This window comes from Vidua chalybeata, chromosome 4 (assembly GCF_026979565.1).
Source record: "Vidua chalybeata isolate OUT-0048 chromosome 4, bVidCha1 merged haplotype, whole genome shotgun sequence".
NCBI lineage: Eukaryota > Metazoa > Chordata > Aves > Passeriformes > Viduidae > Vidua > Vidua chalybeata.
Genome location: NC_071533.1, coordinates 38766619 through 38793069, shown reverse-complemented (window position 1 = coordinate 38793069; position 26451 = coordinate 38766619). Strand labels below are relative to the sequence as shown.

At 35.2% G+C, this 26451-nt stretch overlaps 1 protein-coding gene across 3 annotated transcripts; it reads right to left on the bottom strand.

Moving 5' to 3' along the window:
- Window positions 1-442: 442 nt before the first annotated feature.
- PDLIM3 (PDZ and LIM domain 3) lies at window positions 443-26451 on the bottom strand. Of its 3 annotated transcripts, none has more exons than XM_053941754.1 (8): window positions 26363-26451; window positions 17978-18129; window positions 16315-16399; window positions 10448-10515; window positions 7185-7448; window positions 4542-4669; window positions 3338-3449; window positions 443-2428 (listed from the first exon to the last, which is right to left on the bottom strand). In XM_053941754.1, the coding sequence occupies exons 2-8, from the start codon at window positions 18043-18045 to the stop codon at window positions 2239-2241; spliced, it is 915 nt and encodes a 304-aa protein (XP_053797729.1). In that variant the 5' UTR covers window positions 18046-18129; window positions 26363-26451; the 3' UTR covers window positions 443-2238. The 3 variants fall into 3 exon arrangements, with proteins under 3 accessions (XP_053797729.1, XP_053797727.1, XP_053797728.1); XM_053941752.1 differs by lacking the exon at window positions 26363-26451 and adding an exon at window positions 23286-23467; XM_053941753.1 differs by lacking the exons at window positions 7185-7448; window positions 10448-10515; window positions 26363-26451 and adding exons at window positions 10984-11171; window positions 23286-23465.

Sequence of the window (26451 nt, the reverse complement as noted above, 5' to 3'; positions counted from 1 at the left end):
GCTTATTTTCTGATTCTATCAAAGCTTATTTTCTGATTCTATCACATCCTACTTCATACCTCCCCAAATAGCACTATGTGATGATGCAATACAACTGAATTTAGCCCAGAATTTTAGCATCAAGACACGTTCTATGACTTCTTGTATCTGCATTTCCAAGAGTTTCCCCACATTTACAGTTGGTATGTTTGGTGTGTTAAAGAGAGGAGTTTGAGTCTTTAGTTTGGAAAGCACATCATCTCATTCTGTTTTAGAAAACCCTGTATGTGTACTCAAATGCTTAATAGAAAAATTGTATTTCATACTTGCCAGGCATCTGATCATCCAAAGCACACTGCTCTCTCAGACTGAAATCCAAACCTCTGTTGTAGTCAGGTCACTTGACACTAACATTTCCTCATTTTCCATACCAGATGAAAAGAAACACAGAATATGTATCATATATAGTAGATTTATTTTTACTTTTAGTTACTCCACAAAGACATAAAAATTATACAAACATTTGAAAACACCCATGACATTTTAAGTTTGTAAAAATAGACATTATGCACACTCTTATTTTCAAAAGGATTTTCAGATTTATGAGCTTTATCAATGGAAAAATATTAATACTACACATTTCCTCCATGATATCTGAGGAGCAGAATTATGTTTTGTGCCCAAAAATAATTCAGGAACTAACCTTGAAAAGGGTGCAACACATTTTTTTTTAATCTCTGCTTTTGATATGGAAATGTAAGTAATAAATGCAGTGACACACACATTTTTAAAACTTTTGAATTCTGAAAAAATACTTTAAGACATTTTGGAAAGTTTTTGAATGTGTGGACATTGTATTTAAATCTTTAGGGCTTGTGAATTTTTAAAATAAATTTAAAGTATGTATATTTTGATTCCATATTCTACTTGTATTACAGTCTTATTACATTACAGAATGGGAAAAGTACATAAGATTGTTTTTCTCTGGGTTGTTAATTTTTTGCTAGTCTTGTGGACTTTATATAAAATTTTGTAGATTTTCCTACTTTAGACCAGGTTCAAAATACCCCAATAAAGAACTTATTACTTGGTTTGATGTTTTCTAAAAGTGCTAAGTATGGTTTTCCCTTTACGTGTGTTTATCTAGCTGGCACCTACCAGAAAACAATGTAGTCCTTGACAAGTTTCAGAAATTGATTAAAAACCCATATTCTTTCAGCTTTTTGGTTTTTTTATTCCTTAGGACTTCACCAAACTTTTTAATAAAAGACCTCACCTTTGCATATTTTAATTAACATTTATTTTTAAAGTTGTCCAAGCTTTAATTTAGCAGCAATAAAGATATTGTGATTTTCCCATTGTTCTATTATGCAATTTAAAAGATGGAGATACAAAAATCCAGTATAATTTTCTGCAGAAAAGTTTTAAAATTTATTTTCATTCTCAATTCACAATGAATTCCTATTAGAGTGTGAGGTTCTTTGTCAAAAACAACCAATTTATGTTTGTCCATGCCTTAGAACAGTTTCCTGCAAAGTGATGTGAAAGTTGATATAATTTCAAAATCATTAAGACAACGTAGAACTTTTGCTTTTCTTCATACTAACCAGTCTTTATTATACTAACCATTTTATTGTGTGACTTGACATATATTATTTATCACAGTTGCTGCATCAGAAAATTAAGGCAATATAACCCCAAATTCAGAGCAAAGTAAGCAAAACATGTTTGGGGCATACATTAATGATAGTTCAATAACAGACATGAACAACTGCTTGTTTGTACTAAACATGTAAAATAGCTGCTTTTCTAATCTGTCACGTTTCTACATTTATAGCGGCCCAGCCTGTAAGACTTTGATGGTGTTGGTGTTTGCACAAATACTTGATTTATGTTCAAAAATGTCTTGCTTACAGTTCTTATGTATATAAGATATATATATATATATGTGTGTGTACATAATGCTGTAGCATTCATGTAATACCTCAGCTGTTTCACTTTTTGTGTTCTAGGAGAGCTTTTTCAGTTTATACTTCCTTGACTTATATTGACAGTTTCAAAACCAATATTTTAGCAGAATTTTGCTGGTATAATATACTATTGCTGGCTAACAAGGACTTTGCCTCTCTCAGAATCCCCCAGGGAAAGGTGTAAAAGCTGCTACTTTGGATTTAGGCAGAAATCCTGACACTTGTACTGCAGTTCTAAGCTGGTAACGGCTTTTGGTGTGCATGCATACATTTGTGTGCTAACCTAAGACTAGCATTTTGGGTAAACCGTAACTGTTTCGTATCCCTCTGGTGGCCTCATGCGGGCGCGGGCGTGAGCTTCACAGTACAGCTGGCCCTCCACAAAGAAGTAGCCTTTTTGTTTCAGGTTGAGATCGCAGTCAGAGCACACGAAGCATTCTGGATGCCGGTATTTATCACGTGCCTTCACCACTGTCCCTCTATATGGAAACAATGAAAAGAAAAAGCCCTATCAATTCATATGAATTTAAAATGAGAAAAGAAAGCGCAGCAACCCGGTCTATTAGAAGGTGTCTCTGCCCATGGCAGGGGAGTTGGAACTAGATGATCTTTAATGTTCCTCCCAACTCAAACCATTCTATGATTCTATGATACAAGGTATGTTCTAGGTATTTATTTTAAGGCTTTAGAGTTGTTCAGCTTGTGGTTTTAGAAACTACTGTATCATTTAAGGTTGGATGCTGAGTTTGAGTAGGTGACATAAAATGCTGTAGAGTTGATCACATAGTTCACGAGCACTGGATAATGAAGAGTTTGAAGAAACATGTTGGTTTGGTTACAAGACAGAAACCACAACCTAACCTATTAAAAGGTTGACAAAGTTACTTTCAAAACCACTTTGGTTTTTCTTCATGTCTGTGTTTTCTCAGTTCATCATTGTTTGTGTTCTTTGCTGAAATTAGTGATGTCAACCAGGTAGAAATCTGATAGTTTTAAAACAGGCCCACAGGCTTTCTGGATACTCCCACTGGGTTGGGACAAGGATACTTTGCATTAACAAGAAATTTTTGAGAAGTCACAGCCTGACACACAGCACAGCATGGGTAACTGCTGGTTTCATTATGTGTTTTTTTAATAGTTGACTTGCAAAAGGTCCTGAGAAATTTCGATTAAAACCTCAGTGGTACTTTGTCAAAACTTAAATAATCTGTATTGAAATTGTTGAAGGTACAGGTTATAATTTGACATTTAGAACAATATATTCTTATATCTCTGTTCTCTCAGAACACACTATTATTATTGGAACACACTTCTGTAGTTTGCAGTGGTGTTTGAGGATGACGTGTGCTTGAGCTGGGGATTTCTACAACTAAAAAGAAACAACTTACAGAATCCCACTCCCACATTTGTCACACAGCGGCACTTTCTGGACACCAGGCATGGCAGTAGGTATCTTTGTTACAGGTGCTTTCACACTTCTTGTTCCCACAGGGCGCCCATCTGAAAAACAAAACAATCCTGTTATGTACAGGCTAATATAAAAGTATCTGATGCAGTTAAGTACTTTTCTGCACTTTTCTGTACTTTCTGTACTGTACATACACTTCTGGATGTATTTACAGGCTTTCAGTTACATGAACAAACAATGCAGTGTCACTAGAAAAGTTTAGTAGGTCAGATTCCACCTCTTTGGAATCAGGAGAAATATTGTGTAAGCTGTAGCCAAAAGCAAGTACAAAAAAGATTGCATATGCAGTGCTCTCTGCCTCATGGACAACACCTAATTCTCTGAGAATAGGTCTTGGATATAGCAGAGAGGGAGGAGGATCAATACCTATTGTCAGAAAGCTTCTTATTTATATAACTAACCATATAACAATTTGGAAAGATTAGTAACATGATATGAAAACAAAATAATAGCAAAATACAAGAAAATGCTAAGTAAAATCCCACAATGATATATATGTAGACAATTAGATGTCTTTATTCCTTCTCTAGTAAATATTGATATATAAACATTAAAATTTAAAATATTACCTTTTAGGTTAATTTTGGTTGTATTTTGCTCTTTATGCTTACTGTAAATATAACAACCTTGCAGCCTTAAATAATTTTCTTTTCAAAACTTCTTAATTTGAAGGAAATATGACTATAAATTATATTGTCTTCTTCAATTTTTATTTAGAATGAAGAGGAAATAGGTTTTAAGGGGATTTCAGGAGTTTGTTCAAATTCTTCTTTTCCTGGATGTGGAAGAGGGTGTCATGAGTATAAGCAGCTTGTCCCAAAAATTCTCACAGACAAAACTTTATTGTTCAGTAAAAGTCATCTTTGGATATTAAAGATCTTAAAATCTGAGAGGAGATTCTGGAAAACGTGATCAGCATCTGCATTGTATTCACAGAGAAGACTGCTTGCTATACAAGCGAGGAAGGGAAATGGCAGGAGACTGGTGTGGTAGCTATATTAGGAATGATTTGGACTTTCAGAAATTCTTGTATCTCTAATCTTTCTTATTTTCTTCATGAATTCCCCCTTCCCACAAACATTTTAAAATTATTTGAACAGGTAGAATATATTGTTATTAACCACCTTCCTCGGAGACTAAATTCTGGAGCACCTTAAAGGAGCCAGACTGGCGCGGCTGACTGGGCTCCTCCTGGTTGGCGTGCAGCATCTTGTACACGTCAGACTGAGACACTGAGTTGGGAGATGGGTCACTGTATTAAAGAAGGAAGAGCAGATAAAAACAGTTTATCAAACATAACTCTAAAGCAATATCTCTACCAGGCATAGAGTATGATTCAGGAAACAAACATAAAGATGTGTTCCTATGACTATTGAGAAACTTCCTTCCAGGCAGCATTGCTTTATATAGCCTTTTTGATCTAAAAAGTAATGAAAAAGCTTAAATCAATCAGTGCAACTGTTACAAAAATAAATCTAGAAACTCATTTACATATTTCCATAATTACTGTTTTGGCTCTACTGGCATTTGAGAAAAGGCCATTTAATCTCAAAATAGTTTAATTCCAGTAATCATCTGCTGTATTACCAGGTGCTTTCTGCTATGGTATCCAGAAGTCCCCTTTTTGCAGCAGCTGCCCTCAAGAATGTTGTTAAAATCACAGCTCATGCCTTTACATAAGGTCAGCCAAAACCTAACCAGTCAAATCTTTTGGGAGAGCATGACTTCTAAGTTAGCTCAATCACTAGGTAATATAGCGATTAGTTGGCTAAGAGAATTGTTATTTATTAAACATACAGAGATTACAAAAAGGAGTGAAATAAGTATTGCAAAATAAGAAACACTGTAAGGTGAATACTGAAAAATGGAAGTTCTATTTCTTAATTTAATAAAAATAAGACAAGGCTTTCTTTTGCAATGGCAATGTTATGATAAAAATATAAAGTAATTTATTGTCCAAACAGCAGTTGATGGTTGGATCTCAAATGACCTGTGAGACAAAGACTTTACTGAGAATATTTCATGGCATTTTAAACTTTGCGGAATATTTTAAATTGTTCATGATAAGTGGCATCCTAAGTAGTCAAGAGGAAGAGTAGAGGACTCTATGCACTGACAGGAATTAGACTGAATATGTAGCATTTGTAAATTTCATACACTTGATGGGGGTAAACAGAAGCATCCAAATTTACTCTGATGAAGTCTGTTATCTTACAGTTACACACACAAATGTCCAGTTTAAATTTCCTATTGCAACTGGCTTCCTACTGTCCACAAAGAATTAGACTGGGTTTTGCTTTAAATGGTTTGGTTTCCCAGGGTAGCATCCAAGCTGCCAAATGGCCCAGTAAGAGCAGCAGCAGTTGGACAGTGATCCCTGTTGCTTATATGAATTTTTTGATCTTCATCAATCAGTAGATTTCTTTGAGACATCTTTAAGCTGGTGAAAAATCTACCAGTTTCTCTTGTCAGAAGCTTTTAATGAATAGAAGTAGTGTAGTTTTTACAATTCTTGGCAATGTTTAATTAACCCCCTGAATTCTCTCATCTTTACTAAAATATTTATAAAGCAAGTGATAATGCAATTACATAAAGAAGAGAAAAACCCCAGACACAGATGTGTCGTCTTACATTTCTTAATGCATACATAGTGAAAACCATCCCACAGCAAGAGCCATTTCAAACCTGCATAGAGAGGGTAGGTGATGTCACAGGAAGTGTGAAATCTGATTACTTTGAGCTTAATCCATTATTTCACAATAATGAAGCAGCAAATTTTTCTTTTATTGTTCTCTGATTGTTCTGATTCAACATAAATATTCCAGCAATAGAGTAACTTCTTGAACTACAGTTTTCATTAGATAGGATGAACCTAAATACTTTTATAGAAACATAGATTTTTGTTAGCAGCAGCCAAATTCTGCAAGGTGCTGAAGAAGGCTCATTGGTGCCAGTGATTATTGCTTATTTAAAATATTAGTAATTAGCTTTAGTCTACACCATACATATTATGAATTAACTTAAGTACTGTTGTAAAACAGGAAAATAGGTTACTATTATGCAAAGGTAAAGATAAAGCAACCTAAATGGTGAATTGTCTCCTAAAAAAATGAATAGTGCTTTAAAACTTCTTATTGTATAATCATAATTGTTATCCATATACGTAAGGTTCCTACCTGACTTTAGTTGTGCACTGAATAAATTCATAAGTCAGACATGGATTTGTAGGCCTACAGTAAATTCTGTCTCTTTTTGTACAAGATCTAGTTGTACTGAATGAGTTGTCTAGAATGGGAGTTAAGTATCTAGAACACTGTAATCATCCATAATATTTCCTAATCTTCGTAACCTGAATTTCAACAGTGGATATAAATTTTATTTATTATTATTTTATGAATTATTAATAAGACAATATTATGAAATAATTATTAGATAAATATAGTAGTTTATTAAAAAGTTTTATATTTTGGAGGGAATCAGAGTCTTGGAGTGGTCAGTCCAGGCAGTATCATAGTTTTTTATTTATTAGCTGCAATTCTAAGATTATTACTTATGAAATATTTATTTGTACATTCTGAAGGACTCCTTTAATACTTTGGGTCAAATACCAGAAATGACTAGTATTTTAGTGAAAATATTTAATGGTTTTAAATTACTTGGTTTCTCTCTAACCTTTTCCCTCTTTTTCATAGAAACAGTGTGATACTATTCTTTGATGTACTTTAAATTTTTGTATTCATAAATATTACAGATGCCGCTCTAATTACCTTATGACAGGTGTTTCCCCCAGAGCTGTAGAAACTTGGCCTTGCAGTGTTTCCATGATATTGTCATCTGAGTACAACTGCATAGGTGTGTTAAACTGAGCGTGTACAATCTTGACACCAGGAAGCTCCATTTCCAGGGGAACATTAGGGGCCATCTTAGACACTGCTTTCAGCTCGGTGGGGCAGATGGAGCTGACCGTGCTAATTGAAGAGGGGGTGCTGCGCCCACTGCCACAGTCCAGCCCCGAAGGAGTGCTGCATCCACTGTGTTCATGGCCAGAGTGCAGGAAAGGGTGCAGTGAGCGTGGGATTACAGAGAGCGAAGACAAAAGGACAGGGGTACCGTGATGTTAACAGTGCTGAAAAGCATAAATGGAACAAGCTCCAAAAAGCAAAAGTACAGAAAGTAGAGAAAAGCAAAAGTATGTGTAGTCATTGATGATAGTTTTCCTATAAAAAGTATCAAGGCCAGCTATAAAGCAGTCCTTAAAATTCTGGCATGCATTTTCTTTAAAGATCGTAAAAATCCTTTGATAGATGAAATAATTCAGTATATAACTTTATTTTACATTTTTAATGCTAGGTTTTATTGAGGAATAATTAAGCCTCCCTAGAATTATTTGTTCTAAGTGAGTAATTCTTATAATCTATAAAAAGGGTAGCAGGCAGTTTATGTAAATTGTTCATGTCAGAGACAGAATAAACACCTGCAGCAGTGGAAGAATCCTAGACACATCATTCCAGTTCTGTACCTCACAATCATCTGACTACACTGCTGAAAAACTACTCTGAAGTAGTATAAAATAATGAATGTGACATTTCCCATATTTACTTAAATTCTAGAGTAAGATATTTATGAATATTTTAAAACTAGTTTAACAATTTTTTAAAAAAAGTATTTGTTGATCAATACAAAGAAGAAAAGTTACTCAAACACCCAGGCTTACTTTTGCTTTTCTAAATTACAGTGTTTCCAGTAGAATGTAAAGTGGTCCTTCACAAGAACAATGGGTTAATTTAGAGAATTAATCTTACGGCTTTTGAAGTAGACTTTGCATATAATTTATATATAAAAAATAAGAGGCACACTTTTAAAAAACATTAGTGTTGCTTGACATGACTGAAGTAACTGTACTCCAGTTCAACATACCTGGAAAAAGATTAGCAAAAGAATATGAATATTTGACCTGAAGTCTTTTTCAGTATCACTATTTTGAACACTTCAATCCTGTCTGCATAGTACCTCAGAGACTTTCTTTGTTACGGGGTATTTCTTTGCTGTTGCTTTTTAACAGCACATAACCAACTTTTTCTACAGCCATTGGTTACCATTTATGTGATATTCTGTGGGATAGTAAATGATATTATCAACCCTGATGTCAGGGTTGTGGGTAGTTCTTTCCAAGCAGTGTAAACCTGGGACAATGCTCTATTTCCCAGTTTGATAGTACAGAACTCTGCCCAGTAGCTACTCTTGGGTGGAGTAGAAAACCCCAAATTCTCCCTTTGATTCAAAGCAGAATTTGTGTAGGACCACTTTCTCTAAGTTTTAAAGGGAAATATACATTTTTTCATCAAAGACACATCAAACAAAAGCATTCCCAAAATGTAGGCAAGCCTCCATGCAAACACAGTTGTGCATCATCACCAAGCATGAGCCAGCCAAAAAATTCACACAGGGCAACATACATATTTGCAGTATTTTCTTTTAGAAGAAATAATACCACCATTATATCCTGCAGTAGAATAAGTTTTGTCAGTGCTAATAGTGTTAGTAAATGGAATGTAGCAGGAAAAGGCTAGAAAAAGCACAACTCTCACTCTCACTACGTGAAGCCAAAATAATATTAAAACAGAATAAATTATAGGTAAAAAATAAATAACATATAATTATATATTAAAGACAATTTCCAGTTCGTTTCACCAGAGTAAAGTCCAAAATTCTGTCCCATGTCCAATCCATTAGCTCAAACCCATAGTCCACAGTCATGTCTTCTTTTAGTCTAAGTCCTTTTTAGCCTCTGCTGTTCTGTTCTAAAGGGATATTTAGAGCTGAGGTGTGGTTTGTTTTTTTTGCTGTGTTTAGCAGTGGATTAAGTACAACTGATGAAAAACTGTGACAAACCAAGGTTTTGTAGATGTAATACCCTGTGTCAGAGATTCTGCAGTTTGCAAGTGCAGACTCTTCCCAGTGCTAGAATTCTGGACAGACCTTGCCCAACCGAAGTTCTTAAACTTGTTGCATTGCTATTGGGGTAGTTTTTGCAGTTAATTTTCTTCATCTTATATTCTGGTAAAAGGCCATTTCCTTCAACATTTTCATGGAAAATACTACATCATTTTCATTTCTGAATTGTGAGATTAGGCTTTTGATACTCAACTTTTCACAAATCTAGGCACTTGTAAAATTGTACCAAGCGGTCCCAAAGCCAGCTTTGTGTGGTACCTAGTGATCCCACAAACTGCTACTGCTAGAAAGGATAAAGGATCGCATCACAATATATTTCATCCCTCAGGACCTTTTGAGCTTCCTTGTATTTTTTAGCCACAGAGTTTGCATTGGTTTTTTCCCCTCTGTAATAATGAAAACAGTAGAGAAGAATTTCATCACCAGTTAAGATGGAGGTTTATTACATGAAAGTGGTGGATATAAATATATAAGATTTTCTGCATTGGAACTTTACAAATCTGTGGCATCAGTTTTCCTACTTTTAGTTCAGCATTAGATTGCCCTCTGGAAAGAGGTCGGCTAAAATGCAATTTTGAAATCTCTGAATGGCCTAGCTTATAAATCTCTATCTTTAGCTATCTTTTATTTATATGTAGGCTATCTTTTATTTATATGTAATAAGTAATACATATGTACTATGTAGCTATCTTTTATTTAACATGTTAACAAGTTACACCACATTTGGTCTGAAGAAGTTCACAGTGCCAAAGATCTGTAAGTGTACAATATCTGGTGCTGCACTGTAAACTGAATCATGGCTGAAGCTACTTCAGACTCTGATCAGTATAACTGAGATGGGAGTGTAGATCTACTTTCTTTCGGAAAGAGAAATTTGAATTTCAAGCCTGAGCTCTGAAAGTCAACCATTTAATTCTTCTTGTTTGTTTGCTTTTAATTTTAGCATTACGCTGTCTAGTACTATAAGTAAATTTCAAATGCATCAGAATGCTTAATTAATGTCAATGGTGAGTATCTGTCCATTTAAAAGATAACATCATGCATCAAATCCAGCACAGCACTCAAAGTTTATAACCTGCTTCGGCCTGAGATTATGAAGGGTTTGGGCCGAATATTATGCTTGTGTTCAAAGTAGTTGATATCCTGTAAAGAAAAAAGAGATAGAATACCTTTCTTTGGCCTACAAATCTCATTCAGTCATAATGCTTTCTAGTTTAAATGTAGCTAACAATGCTTACAAATTTTAACCATGAAGTAACCATGTTTAGTTTGTTCATTCCTGGTGCGCAAAATACAATCACTGTAGGGTTCAGAAACATTCAGAGTAAAGTGCACTTACAGGACAGAAGGTTGGAGGGTAGTGTTGCAATCCAAAACAGAGGGTAAATTTTAGCTACCTGCAGCATTGCTACTTAGAAAGCTGAATGGATAATTCTTGGTGTTGGAAAAAACTGTTTCCTTGATCACCCTTTTTTTTTTTTTTAATAATATAATGAATAATCTCCTGAGTCTCAGAAAAAAACAGCAAGAGCTGGACTTTAAAATTGAAAACAGAACAGATAATGATATACCACAAATGACGATGTATCACAAGTAAATGCCAATACTCACTTTTGGGATGAGTTGGGAATGAGACCCCTCAGTTGTCCATGAAGCGCATCTTGAATATTGCCAGATGAATAGAGCCCAATTGGAGAATTATAGGAGGAGCTCACTACCTGTCTTTTGTCATCAATATTTGCTGCTGCAACAAAAGGCTGGGCCCTTCTGTTGTGAGCTGTACCAATAGGCTTGAATTCCTGTACATGATAGGCAGACAAAACACACAGAGCTACAATGCACACCAAAGCTAGCAATGAGTAAATCTGACAACACCAGTATTGTTAATGACTGCATTTTTACTTTTGCACTTCTGTTATTTTTTAACTGGTGCAAGCATATTATATTTTTCCATGAATTTTGTATATATTAGTCGAGCCATACACATTAATTTGTCACCTCCAGGACATCAGAAGTCTTAGAAGAAATGGGAGGGATGAATATTATAGTGACCTTTCATGTTGGTCATCAGATTTGACATGGTTTACATTATTCTTTTAAAACATTTCATGTATGCTTATCTTAATTTCTTTGCTTTAGTGCTAATCTCTAGCTTCTTCATTTTCATCACATTGTGATAGAAGGACTTCCAAAAGTATGATTTTATTGTAAGTGTCTTACCTAGAAAACACATAATTTTTAATGCTTCTTTTAACTGAAATAAAATCTTGACCATACGTCAGATTGAGGACATTCTTCTGAATGTATTTAATTTTTAAAGCATATCTGTGTATCAAAATTTGCACTGCTCTACAATTTAATGTGAATTCATCATAAATAAGTAAAACCCAGAAATGGGAAAATTTGAAATTGTTCTGCCTATGTGCCCATATTCTGCCACACTTTTTTTGTCATTCACCAGGATAATTTCTTCAATTTGTGGAATTCAAAAGGATAAGGTCTGGAAATAAAATCTCTAATGGTTTATCAGATATCTTAATATGTCCTTCTGTAGTGGTTGGCCAGGAATGATAAAGACATTTGACTGCATGAAAATTCACTTATTTGTATTCTGCATATTTATTACAGTGTCCTTTGAGGCCCTTCCAGCTCAGGTCCACTCTGTCTCAGAAACAGAGACTCTGAAAAAAAATAATGTTGTCATCTGCTGAGGGTTCTTTCCCCTTTTCCCTAGTGTGTGAAGAAAGAACATTAACGACTGCAGTCCATCACCTTGTCCTGATGGCATGTTGCACTCTTTGGAAACAGTGGTGTGAGAGCATTTGAACTTCCATCCATATGGAATAAAAAGCTTTTGTTTCTAACAAATACATTTCTACAACCTGAATTGGTCTTTTCTTTACAAATTTGAACTTGCAATGTTAAGATAGCACAGGTCATTAATACTTCAATTTTCATATAAATATTTTACAGTTCTCCAGGTTTGGTCTGGTTTTGAGTACAATTGTTATACAACAGTTTCCAAAATATATTTTGGATCACACTAAAGAAAAGTCATGGATATATAGAATATGCAATCAGAAAATGCAAACAGTAGAAAGCAGTTTTATTAAATGAAAATGTTTAGCAGCATTGCACTTTAAGAGGCTACTGAAAGCAGTAATCAGATAAATGAGCACAAAGGTTTTACTTGCAATTCCTTCTTTCTCTCTGACAGAATGGAGTTGCAGTTAACAAAATGTATTAGTAAATGGAAATAATCTAATAGTTTAGGATCATGGCTACTTAATGAAAGATATTAATGTTGATGTATTTAAAATTGATTCAAATCCATGTATGATACAAAACAAACAAAACCAACTGTGAACATTGTAATTTCATCCCCATATTTCATTTCTTATAGAGAAATGAACAGAAGATGTGGCACCATAACAGCATGTTTACAATGTAACAGTTGTGAAACAACTTGCAGTTAGTGAGACTTAAATTCGCTTTCTTTATAACTCATTGATTAAAATGTCAGTGACAGAACATACAGCAGCAAAAATAGTCCAGCTCTTGTGTTTATTTGGTATCATTGAATATGTGAAAAGTCCTCTTTTAGTTCAAAAGCTAAATGAGAACTGGAAGTTGTTGAAATTTCAAAATAGGAATATTGGAAAATTACAGTACTTAATTTATTAATTATTTTTCCCAACTGACTGATTTTTTTGCGGGGCTAGCTACATTTTTGCATTGATACAGGTATCAGGAATAGAAATAATGTAGCACCAAAAGCCTGCAGAAATGCATTGTCACAGCCTATATGATGGCATTCCTTGGGGTAATTGCTGTGACAGAACACAAATGTGTACATTTTGGAGGTATCCTGTGACTAAGATCTTTATCTTTGAATGTTGTTATAAAGAGAGGTAGGTCCTCAAAACTAGTCCAGCACAATTATATTGTTTCAAAAGTTGACTATAAATGGTAATAGACTATAAACTTACTTCTTAGAACAATGGGTTATGGGTTTTTTTTTAGATTTTTATACTTCTTTACGTGCATAATATATCTCCCAGGAATGTATAATCTCCTTGATGGCCAAGTCTAGTCTGACTGAACAAAATGTTCAAAGGCAAAGGTAGAAGTAAGAAAGAAAAGTTCAAATAAAAACCATTCAAGAAATTTTGGCAATGGATACAAAATTATTTTCAATGAGGTTAAAGGGATCATAACAGAAAACATTTATGAGTCATCATATTCTTTTACATTGACAATATAGGAGAAACCATTTTAAAAATAATTTGTGATACAATTTGCCATTTAGGTGGTTTTGTTTTCTTTTTCCACTTATATTTGTTGAGAACCTTATGTTCTAAATTGCTTTTATTCAGAATACAATGTGATTGTATTAATAATTCTTCAAGTGGTCTGCTATTTCCTATTATTTATCCATCACACTATAGGTTGTTCCAGGCTATCAAAATCAGGGTGGCTGTTTTTTTATGTGGGAATGTGTAGCTTTCAAGAGTGACTCTCAGTCAGTCACTTATTGCTGTGGATTAGAATTGTTGCCTCAGTTTCCTCTTCCCAGATTTAAAAATAGTGAGAAATTTCTCAGTGCTCTGACAATTGCCTGTATCAGTCTCCAGATGTTTTTTGGGAGATTCTCAGGCTGATTCAGAAGTTTGCTACAGTGTGAAGGTTCCTTGTAGGCACAGTATGTAATTGTTTATCATGTTTTACATAGCTATCTCCATGCGTCTGTAGAATAATTTTCATTCATTGAGGCTAAAGTAAGCATTCTTCGGCCAAATATTTGACCACATAGCTGAACAATTCAAAATAGGGTTTCCATTAATTTGTAAGTATCTCTTATTAGCTTACAAACTTGAATTAGGTACTTATTAAGAAGATTGTGTAAGTTATCATTTGTTGTTGTTATTTTGTTGGCTCCTAATGTATCTTAAATACCTGACTACTCTTAACATTCTTAGTGAATTTTAAAATGTCTATTTGATGAGAGGGAAAAAACTGATACATTTATAAGATCTATGACCTTTTGAGTAATTTTTGTTATTATATAAATAGAAGTCAGCGGTTTTCCACTTCTGCACATCAGTAAATGAATGCAATACTTTTGGATAAAAGAGTTTTATATTTGAAGAAGTACATTACTGCTTTTGCATTTTTCTCCATTCATCTTGGCTTCAGTGCCAAGTATTTATTGTTTGAATTCAGCAAACTCTTATAAGACTTGCACAGCACAGGTTGTAGTTGTGCAAAAATTTGTCACCTGAGATTCAAGAAACTTTTACTGTTTTCTATACGTATACATGCTGCTGCGTCTTGTGTTGTGATTAAATATGCTGTAAAATTTAATTTTAAATTCCAACAATTGTAGAAAAATGGCCTGTATGTTTTTTTTAATTTCACAGGGAGTGATGGATACTCAGATAGAAGAATTTAATCTAAAATGTAAAACATTCCAGGAACGGTTTAGTATATTTGCTTGCAAGCATTGCTACTTTTCGGATGCCTGCTATTTATGAAATATACTCGGTACTCCTGAATTTCCTAGGAATTAAAAAGAGATATACTAAATGAAAATGCTGGCTGTTAATCTAGGAGAAATGGTTTTTCTGATTGCCCAATGGAGGCTGCTTTTTAATAGTCTGCCAAATAGCACTTAGTGAAATCTTGTGATCTATTTTTAAGGAACTGTCCTTTTTAGGAATGCAGCTTTCATGCAGAGGGATTGCTCTTGTGTCATGCATGCCTGCATGGTTTTCTCTATAGCTTTTTAAATGAATTTGTTCCATTGCTAGTCATCTAATGTGTATTCTAGCTCTTCCACAAGAATATGCATTTAAAATAGTTTTGTTTCTTCACTATAGTATTTCTGCTGTTGAAGAGGCTATATTGTTTCTGATGGAGTTCGCTGTTTCACTTAATGCAAGTTTTAGGTCAGAAAGAAGAGAGAGAAATGTAACACTGAAGTGCTGTATTCATATTTGGGAGCATCTCCATGAAAACAGAATTGGTGGAAGTATTTATTGCACAGGGATCATTGAAATGGAATCTAGACTTACTTTTTTTTCCCCCTAGTATATCACAGAATAAACACTGACATATTTGCTTTGAACCAGGTCTTCCAGGATCAGCAGAACATTCTTCCCTCCCTGCTCTTGAGATAACAACAAATGTTTATGTAGGTTAAAGAGGAATGACAAAGAAGTAAAGGATGAGTTGTAAGCAGTAGCTAGCTAATTTGCTATTAGCAATATGAAGGCTTTGACTCATAGTAGCTTTTTCTTTTTTTGAGTTTGAAAAGAGAGATGGCTGTTGATTGATTGGATTTGCTTTAGTCATATACAGTGATGAAGACTTTCCTAGTCAGAAGTGGTGAGTGATTTGCTTATTGACCTGTATATGGGTCTTGTGTGAATATGTAAACTTGAGTTCTGTGGCATAGTATAAAAATGTGTGGAGGTAAAGAGATCCAGCATTTAAAGATCTCTCTGCTGAACTGACTACATCAAAATTAATTTTGTGATCCAATGAGTTCATCACTTAGGTACTTGATACTTATTCCTGAATGAAGGACTTCCTCATATGATGAAGAATCTCTAAAAGAGTTAAAGCAACTCAAACTGTATCAGAATAAGAGGACGTCTTTTATTTCTATAATAAAACTATGGTGATATGTAGACTCTTAAAGGAAAATGAGATTTTTTTGTAGCTTTTTAATGTTTTGTTTTGGTTACAGCTGAAAAATCAAAAACATTGAGTCAGATAAAATGGTGTTCTTGGATGTCATAATGATGGTGGTTCATATGAGCTTAAACTGGCCAATTATGGATGAAGTTCTAGTTAAAGAATTTTAATGATCACAAGAGAGATTTTTTTGAGTTTAAAAAGGCAAATGAAAATGGTTAGGTAACTTTTCAGAGTTCATACCTGAGGTTCAGCTTCCAAATTTATCTTGAAGGGATGTGCTCTGCCATCTTCTGAAACTTGTGGGGACCATAATTTAGTTCCTGCCCTAGAAAGAAAGAAAGGCAGAATTTAAATAATTTGAATTATTATGGAGTTGTATATGTCCCATAAAATATAATGCAGCTTGTAAATCTGCAGGCTTTTTCTATGCTTTTTTAGTGTTTTGACATAAAAATATGTTACTGATATGTAACTGATATATATAAAATGTATTTACTTTTTAAAAAAATATGTATGCTATTAACAGTGGGAAATAGGTTGTTAATAGTTACCAAATGCAAACGGAAAGGGAGATTAGTGCCTTTCTGATCTGAGCTGACCACATTTTTTTTTTAATAGTTGCTAGAATTAATGTTGGGTCCCCAGAATATTTTATATGAATAATTGAATAATTATATGAATATATTAGTAATAATCCTAAACATCAATTTCTTTTTTTTTAAAGACCGTAATGTCCATGTCAAGCCTGCTTTTCAATGTTGAAGTGTAATCGAAGTATGCAAAGTATTTGCAAGGGGAAATTGAAGTTGCGGAGATGATTCTTTCAGTCACGTAGGCAGAAGTAACAAACATGAAAATATCAGTTACAGTTCTGTTTTTATTGACAAAGTGAAATGTGGTTGCTAATTTTAAAGTAGCATAGTAGTAATGTTAAATATTAATCTGGTGCTGCTTGTTCTATATACATTTATCACATCTTGAAACTGACATCCCAAGATAGTTGTTAAATGGCATATCAATCTGTAGCAGAACATTGAATTAACAGAAAGAATGTCTAACTATGGTGTGTGGTCTAGTAATTCAACAACACTCCTTAAAAAAAAGAAACACTTTTGTATTTCAGAAGGAATATTGTAGTGAGCTACAATAAAGAGCTGTGCCTCCTTGAGAGCCTCAGGTTAATCAGCCCTGTCTTAGTTTTGGAGACAGCTGAAAGAGTGTGCCAAGTGATTCTGATTACAGGCTGAGCAAACAGCTGGAGATGTGAAGATGCAGATTGTTTCTCTTCCTGGCTCTAGTAGAGAGAAGTGAACACAAAAGTTTCTGGATTACTGCAGTTCATGTAAGACAGTGTTTGTCAATTTTATTTTGAACATTGCTTTGAGAATCCTTTATTAGGCTTAATATGTTGTGACCAAGAGTTTGATTGGCTTTAAACTCACTCCTTTGTCACCCCTTACGAAAGCGTGACATGATGTTGTTTTCCCTAACTGGGATGATGCAGTGGCAGCTTTATGAGTGGTTGGGAGAAGGAGGCAGTGATAAAACCTGTGGCTGAGGGAGTGTTAGAGCTGAGAGGTCACTGAACAACTGACACTAGATGAAGATTTTATTATTTCCCCAAAACATGAAGAGCTGCCTGCTTACTGACAGTAAAGAGAGGACTTGTGCAGTCAGCAGGATTACAGTGTGAATAACCTGAGGGAAGCTGTTCTTTTTGTGCCTACAAAGATGAGTTCTGTGGAGTCTTGCTTGATCTGGAGTTTGAGGTAGGTCTGGTTGCTTGTAATTTTAAGGATCTTGGGAACTTCCTCAAACTATTTTAAATAGTTAGACCATATAATAATTATACTGTTGATTGAGTAGCATCTTCTTTCAGAAATAGGCAGATGTGTACACATACCTCTCTATTTTCAAACAAAGCTGATGTGTAGCTGCTTTAATTCTCTCCTGGGCATCATTATGTGTCATGTTCTCTGTGCCTAGACCATCAATAGCTATAATAACATCACCAGGGCACAGGTTGGCAGCTGAAGCCTTGCTTCCAGGTGTAATCTGAAAAGACCAAAATGTAACTGCTTAATCACCATGCATGCCCAAAAATTCATAGAGAAAATAAACTTCATCACAGTCTCCTATTTCCTGTTGGATATGGGAGGTATTTTGCCAAAGGCTCTGTAGTTCTGTTGTCAGGAAACCATATGAATGTTTTATTCATCATAACTCCAAATTAGAAAGAAATTATCTTCACCTTTCTGCATTAGTTTCCACTCTTATTTCTGTAATTACTCACCATTACTCAATGTTAAGTCTGTAACTCATCTTTAAATAATCTTTCTCTACTGCCATTTTATAGATATAATTTACTTGAAAAAAAAGTTATGTTTTCCCCTTAACAACACCAGCAGTAGAAAAGAACTGGTAAGAAATTGTGCTGCTAAACTCCTTAAAGTACTTAGGTTTAAATCCCATGGCATTTAAGTAACAGTGGCCCTGATCCTTCATGGTGGTCTGTGTGGTGCAATTCATACCTTATGTACATGTACCACCATCTGGGGCATTCACAGAAATAGCCCTAAGATTATCTTTCTATGCTTGCTTTTTTCTTTTTATGTCAAGTTGACAAACTTCTGTATGGATGTGAAACTAATTGAAATGCAACATAATATTGCTTTAAAATAACTATCGTAGAGAGGCCATAACCTTAAATGTTACTGAAGCTTGTTCTAGAATTACAGGCCTCTATTTGCAAACCTCTCCTGCCACCACAACACTTACACATACCACATACACAAATTGATATTAGGTCACTGAGTGGGATTTCTGTCCCTTACTTGTGTATTGCCATTTTGGGCAACTCTTGATTACGTAGACAGCAACATGAAATTGATGCATGTAGCACATAAACTTCTGAAATTCAGCTCTCAAACTGCAGAAGGGACAAGTTTGGTCATGCAAAGTAACATTAGCTGCCTATTTGTAAGTAAATGAATCCCAGTGTGAAGGCAAAAAAAGTCACTATAGTCTTATTTCCAAATGCAGTTCTTTTACCTGTGGCATATATTAAATGAAAAAGCTATTGGAGACAATTTTTCTTACTATTTTCTGCTATAGTGAAAGCACGTGTTGTCTTGACTGCAAAACATGCTGTGGAGGCATTATTCAGCTCTGGTGTTTCACAGTTTTCCAGCAAAGGAAGAGAGTAAGCTGCCTAGCATAAGTCCAGCATGTTCTAACCTCAGCTTTGGTGAAACTGGCAGACTTGTCTCTGAAGGGGACGCTACTGTCAACATAAAAGCCAAATAGGAATTCTTTTTACTATGAGTTGCACTGTGTTAGTTTTGAAATAATGGCAAACATCAGTGAAGGGGAGTAGTTCTCTTTCCATCTCCATCAGGTGAGTCTGAATGATCAAAGAGATTCTTTTGTGAGCTCTTTTTCTGCATTCCTGTGTGTAAACATTTTTTTTTTTTTTGATATCACTGTAGCAAACTAGAATGCACGTGTTATTACCAAGTCAGTTAGACTTTCCAAAGGGGTGCTTGTGGCCAGCTGCGGACTTTTACACCCTCAGCCTTCAAAAGAATGGACTAGTGAATTGTGTGCTTAACAAAGTATTCAGGTGCCTGAATAATCTGAATATGAATTGAGGAAGTTGTTTATAAATCCTAAGTCTGAAATCACTAAAATTGTCTACTTCTCAGACTTCCACAGCTGCAAGTGTAGATGATTAGCACTGAGACCACTTTATACCACTATAATAAGACAGCGGTTGGAGGTATTGATCATTCTTCTACCTTCAACATGGAATTGCTCCTGGTTTGGCTTAACATGTTGTGAATATATCTGCAATGACAAACTGCAGCAGAATTCCTCGTGTTCCAATGTGACTGTTGATGCTTTAATACCTAACTGGGCAAACCAACCATTCTTGGTTCCCTCTCAAGAGTAACTTGTATAACTCTTATGGAGGTTACTCTGCAGCTTATGTGTTTTACACGTCACAACAAATCATCTGCTGTACCTGTGACATACTGCAGCAAAGCCCTGAGATAGTGATCCTGCCTTATAAAGTAGTGTATCTGCCCAGCACAGTACATCTTCCTGCAGCTGTGCTGCTAGCAGAACATGCCCTACTCCATGTTGCTGCTAAATCCCTTGGCTTTTGTAAGTTGTCAGCAGCTGCAGTGATGTTTGAATGGGGTTACTGTCATTTGGTAGGAGCAAGCATGGAAAGGCACAGGAGTCTGTATTTCCTATTCCTTGGCTGAATTGATCATTGCTAAGCTGCTGAGATGTCTCTTGGGCCTTAACACCTTGATGGGGGTGCTGAGCTCTGCATGCCCAGGCCTGCTGGAGCGCAGAGCAGCCACCTGCCCTGCAGACTACATTTTACAGGAAGGGATCACGTTGTGCAGTGCAAGATACCATGGGTATGATTTTGATATTGTGGGTACCTCAATAATGTAAGTGGTGCTGTTTCTTATTAGTGACACATTAACTGTGTATTTTGAACACGTAGAATTGTGGTGTGACTGTAGTGTTTGTTGCTTGCTCACCCTGGCTTCATGAAGTAGATTTTAGTGTTGCTTTGGGAAAATTTTTGCCTTGCTCTTCAGGCCATGTCTGCACGGTATGCCTGTTACTCCTGTATCCTGGGTATCTTGGATTTGGATAAATACAGAAATATGTTGCTCATTCAGATGTCACAGACTAACTATTTAACCACATGAGGGTCAAATGTCTCAAAGGAAACTCTGAAGAACATCTCTGCATCTGACAGTAGACTTGAAAGCTTATCACTTTACACCATCATAAATATTTCAGGTTCTGTGTTTTCTGAAGAGAACTATGAATGTCTGTAGAGTGGTTAAACATAAAACTGAGTTACTATGAACACTTGCATTGTGATTGGTAAAGGTCTATAAAAATAAAATAAAACTTAAATCTAGAGTTGATAATGTTTTACCATTCTCTCCAAATTGTGCAAGTTTCAATTGTTCCTATAATCAGTTTCATTAATGCAATTTATTTGCATCTATGCAAAGTTCCAATGATTTTAATATTTTCAGTCTTTATAGTTAATGTATTGTTTCTGACCATAATAGAATTTGAATATATTGATTTTTACTCCCCTCCTGTTCTTCCTCTCTCCCGGTGATCATGGTCTGTAGTTTTTGCATTTGCTTGAAACAGTCAAAACAACAGAACAATTTTTACATGAGCTTTTGAAGTGACATCTGTTGTTCAGACAGGTGGATAATGATCTCTTATGTCGTCTGTCTCTCTTGACAAGTCCTGATAAAATCTGTCTCTTGTTGAACAAGGACATAGCCAGCCTATCTTAACACCTGTCCAATTGTTTTATTCAGAATATATTTAAAAATATTTTCTATTTATTGTTTTGTTTTTCTTGTCAGGACAGTTAAACCTAGTGTGAATGGGCTGCTTATGATAACTTTTACAAAAGGAACACCTAGACCCCAAGAGGCAAGTCTGGTGAATCTTTTGAAATATTCTCTATTTCTTAAGGGGTATTGCATGAATACTTATTGAGGGACTCTTCTAAATGTATGCAGTGGCAACAAAAATACTAACTTTAAACAAATTTACTGTTAATATTCTTAAGCCTGAGCTAAGCAAATGTAACCTTCTTTTCCCATATATATATATTTTTTTTTTTTTAATTGTACTACTTGAAATGTGATTTTGAGCATTTCTGTAATATGCCAGAAACCAATGGCTTATGTCTTGTGAGGCATTTGGTAGGTATGAGTCAACTGCAAAGTAATTTATTCTTTAGAAAGTTATATTTATAGTAACATCCTTTGTTATTGCAGTTTTAAACTTCATTGCACGTAATCTAAACACAAAGAAAATACAAACCAGACACCGCTAAAATATTTTTCATTAGAGATAATGGAAACTATTTTTCTTTTAGAGGCCCATAAAAGGCAATGAAGGCCCCAAAACATCTAGAGATTTTCTTTTAAATTCAGTGTTTCTGTCTCCTCTTTCTCTAAAGGCTTTGCTATATTCTATAAGTAGTTGTTATGTAACTTCATTCAGTCAAATAATAGCATTTAAATTTACTTCTATTTAAAATACATAATTTTTTAATGCTTTTATAAATCTGGAATGAATCACTAAGTTAATTTTTACTAGTTAATGTGTGAAAAGATGGTTGTTAAACTATCTATTGATTCTTGGTTGGAAGCATATTTATTGCAAGACATCACTAGTGGTATCCATCCTTCAAGGCTTTTGACATTTACTCAATACCAGGCATAGTGTATATGGTGAGTTAGAGTATAGGGCTTAAAAAAAAAAAGAAAAACAAAACAAAAAACCCTATAGCAATTTGGAGGCTCATGGAACACATATTTGGTGTGTCTAAGGTCCTGAAAAGCAGCAGAAATATAAGGAGAATGAATTCTCCTGCCTGATGTGCATTGATCACAATTTTTAAAATACAGAAATTCTCAAAATATATATCCTGTCTTTTGAGCAGATCCACATCTGTAGGTGCAGGGCAGCTGACAGTGTGTTGTATGCTACATTGATCGAGTCACTGGTTTCTTATATTGCAGCTAATATCTCAAAATCCATGAAAAAGAATGAGGGCTCAAATTCTTGCCATTTATTAGGGGAGGGAGGGCAAGGTAAACTTTTAGTTTCTAAATATGGCAAAAGCCACCAAATAACCCACCCTCTTTTGGGTGTATGTAAAAGTAGTTATTGTTGCCTTTGCTGGCAATAAACAGAACTTGGTTTAATTAAATAAGAGTCAGATTAATCTGCAAAGCACAAACTCCCAGGCATGAGGAGTTGCTGCCAAGCAGTTTTTTCCTCCAGTGATCAGAGAGGCTAGTTGTCGAAAGCATAAAAGCAAGGTCTTGCTTTTAGTAGTTTAAATGTAATTTTGAAAGCCTAGGAAATCATGCCAGAGTTTTTCTGCTGCCAAGGCACTTGAATTTAATTTTGAGACCTAAGTAGAAGTGCAGTTAAAGTCTCTTAGACCAATCACAGAAACATGTCACACAAAACTTGTAAAAACTCCTAGTATTCAGCTGGCTTTCCTCAGAACTAGCAGCTACTTTTTTATCTACTCACAGCTTTGTCTGCATCTCTGAACTCCAGAAAATAAAAGCCAAAAATCTACAGCAACTATTTAATGGAATAAATAAAAAGGAAATGGAAAGAGTACATACCCTGGTTATGATTAAGGGTTGGTTAAAATCTATTCCTCCTGAGAGCCTGAATCCCCAGGGTGACGGTCCTTGGAGAACAACATTTTGTGGCATTGTGGACAGATTTTCCTTGTTACTGTTCTTTTTTCCTTTGGTCTGTGTGAGAAGTTGAGCTATAGGAGGAAGGCTGCTGTCAGCAGAGCACCTGCCAGACAGGGCAGCCGACCTTTTATACCTCCTAAGAAATTTTACTCATTCCAAAGCTCTGGGCACTGCACTTTATCCCTACTCTTTGGGTGACGTCAGCCAGTCCCTCAGCTTCTCCACCCACAGAGGGGAGTATCAAACTCGGACAAATAAAGCTTGAATGCTGGAAAGTTTACAACAAATGCATCAACTTTATCTGCTGCTTTAGCGTCCCCCTCAGCCCAACAATCAGTAAGCTTCAGGATGCAGCGTCCTGGTTTCTTAAAGCAGCCTTGTTGCTCACTTGATATCACGCTGTTTATGTTGCTGGTGTTTGATTCAGCTATGCAATGCAGTGCTTTGACTTTGTACATGACTCTGGTTCATGTAAACAGAAATACTAATAAGGAGATTTCCCTCTCAAGGTTTTGTTTCACATCTTGTCTTATTTGTAATGTAAGAGTGTATTGCATTAACAAGTCCTTCCAGCCCTTCAGCTGCATTTTTCAGATAGTCACTTGAGACCATGGCATGCACCAGTCCTAATGCCTTGAAAAATCTGGACTGATGTCATACATATTTCTCATACTGTAGAAGAGAAATGCGGTATTAGGTGATGTCTTTTTTCCTTTGTACAAATCTTAGCTTTTTAAAGGTAGTTGTCATTTACGTGTGGCTTGCTAGTAGATAGTAGTGTTTATCAGAGGTTTTTGGAGCTGTGTTCTTGTCAAGAATATTTCAAAGATATTCTCTGTTATTAAAGTATAATTCACATCCTGATCACATAGTATGAAACACATAGTAGTGACTCTTTGAAAGTAAACCATCAGAAAGGGTTACTGTATCACAAAGAGCTTGCAGAGTGTCAGTCAGCTGGTGGAGGCACAGCTTTCATTAGGAATGTGAAGGAAGATAGGCTCATTTAAAGAAATAAGGCAGGTGTTTAGGTCAGTGGTGTACCAGTCTTGATAGCTCAAATAATTTTGTGTATTTTGAAGTTGAAGAAAAAAAATCCTCTCATTCTTTCTGAGTGGTGTATATACTCTGGTATGTCCTAACGTTTTGAGATTGGTTCAGTATATGCCTTCAAAATATTTCCACTATATAGTTCATCCTGGCAGAGTACACTGTGTTCAAGGTCAGAACTTATCACCAAGAAGTACTTCAGTCTCTTACCTTTTCTTCTCTTTCATATGATCTGTTTTGAGTGAAAACACCTTGTGTATTTGGTACTCTTTTGTCTTCACTCCTCGTCTGCTAGTGAAACCTGCAGTGTGTTTTGATTTGTAGTGGGAAATGAATCACATATTAAATGTATTCATTTAAAGAGTTCTTTCCTGCGCAATTTACATTTTCTTTTTTTTCCTGAACACTGGCAATCTCAAATATTGAGACTGCAAATCCTGCAATGCACTTCAGTAGAAAATTATTTTGAAATATAGGAATTTCAGTGTCAGGTCAAACGGTATAATCAGGTTCTGAGTTTCCTGTATCAAAAATTATGCTTGTATAATAACTTGTTCACTGAAGAAATTCCTTCAAAATTCACATTCTTAAGTAACTGATTTAAATCTTAATGTGCAGGTCTACTTTCTGGGTGTGGGTTTTTTTATTTGGTTGTTGTTTGGTTTTTTTTGAGAAACCCAGTTTTGGGATTGCTTAAGTGTCTCTAAAGTTTGTTCCTGTTTCTATATTATACTGAAATCTGCTCACATGTCCCTTCTAATCTTGCTAGATATATGTAAGGGCAGGGTAGGTTTAACCTTTTTCTAGGCAAGTGATTAAGTGTTTGCCTTCAGTTTCAGTGGAAATCATATGCATATATGAAGCTGAGCTCTTGCTCAAAGAATAATTTTTTTTTCTGCCTGGTTTACTGGAAGGGTGACTTGCTCTCCAAGGTGCTGTTGCTCTGGAAAGCAATGGTGGCTGGATCTGGTTTTATTGGTGTTTCCCAGATTCAGCTTTTTTTTTTTTTTTCCCTCTCTGTAATTCTGTAATTAGAGAGGGAAAAGAAAAACAAAATATTTGAGAGGCAATACTGAATTGATGCTTGTCACATAAGGCTGTTTCATAGCTCCTTTTCAGTGATTGCTTTTAAGAAAGTCCTTCACCCATTACATATTTGGCTCATCTATCTAGACCAGTTCTGTTTTTACATACTAGACCAAAATGACCAGCTGAGCTGGATTGAAGCCAGTGAATTTTACCCATTGGACAAAGGTATATTCCCTTCAGTAATGTAAAGAGCATTTTCTTTTTTGCCTGGTTTTAGGGCATCATATTTTCTTTCATAATAGTTGTAAATATGAAAATAGATTGTTGTAAATATGAAGCATTGTGCCATTTCCTCTTTTTTTTCCTTGTGTCATTGAAGCTTCCATATAAGAAAACAAGTATTTTTAATAGAGTTTCTAGTTTTGTACTATAGGATCATTGGTGTTAGAACTTTTTTTACCTGCAAATATACATCCTCTGAATTTAATGGCTGTGCTATGAGTTTATGTATAAACTAGCCTCCTCAGAATAATAATGTAGTCTTTTGGTTTACAGTGTGACTACCCAAATGTTTGAAGCAGACTTTTGCTTTCCAGGTTGATATTTCATTTGATTTTTGTGCCAAATGTTATTTTTCTATCCAATGCAACCTGAAAGAGTATAACCACTGCTTTCCTCCCACCTCCTCCCCCAAAAATTGAAGGTGGGGGAAGCTGTGTCAAATTCCTTCATGCCACTTAACCTTTTGAGATTTGGGAGCTGCAGTCTCAAATTAGGTATTAGAGTGGTAGCATGGTACACAAATCTGTCATTACACACCATGACACCTCTCTAGCTTTCAAACTCTAGCAATCAAACTCCTGTGCCCATGGCATGGCATTGTTTTCCATGTTGCTAGCAAAAGGCAAGCTTCTTACCTCACAACAGAATGATTTTGGATGTCATTTTCTTGTTTCTTCTCCCAATATGTCCCTGCCTTGATGGAAGAAAATGTTGTTTTCCTGAC

Excerpts from the sequence above, each read along its gene's own strand:
- PDLIM3 (XM_053941752.1), bottom strand. The coding sequence starts at position 23,378 with ATGCCACAAAATGTTGTTCTCCAAGGACCGTCACCCTGGGGATTCAGG. Across the intron at positions 7,449-10,447 it reads ATAATCTCAGGCCGAAGCAG|TGGATGCAGCACTCCTTCGG; the intron begins GTTATAAACTTT and ends CCATGAACACAG. Across the intron at positions 3,450-4,541 it reads GAATTTAGTCTCCGAGGAAG|ATGGGCGCCCTGTGGGAACA; the intron begins GTGGTTAATAAC and ends TTTGTTTTTCAG.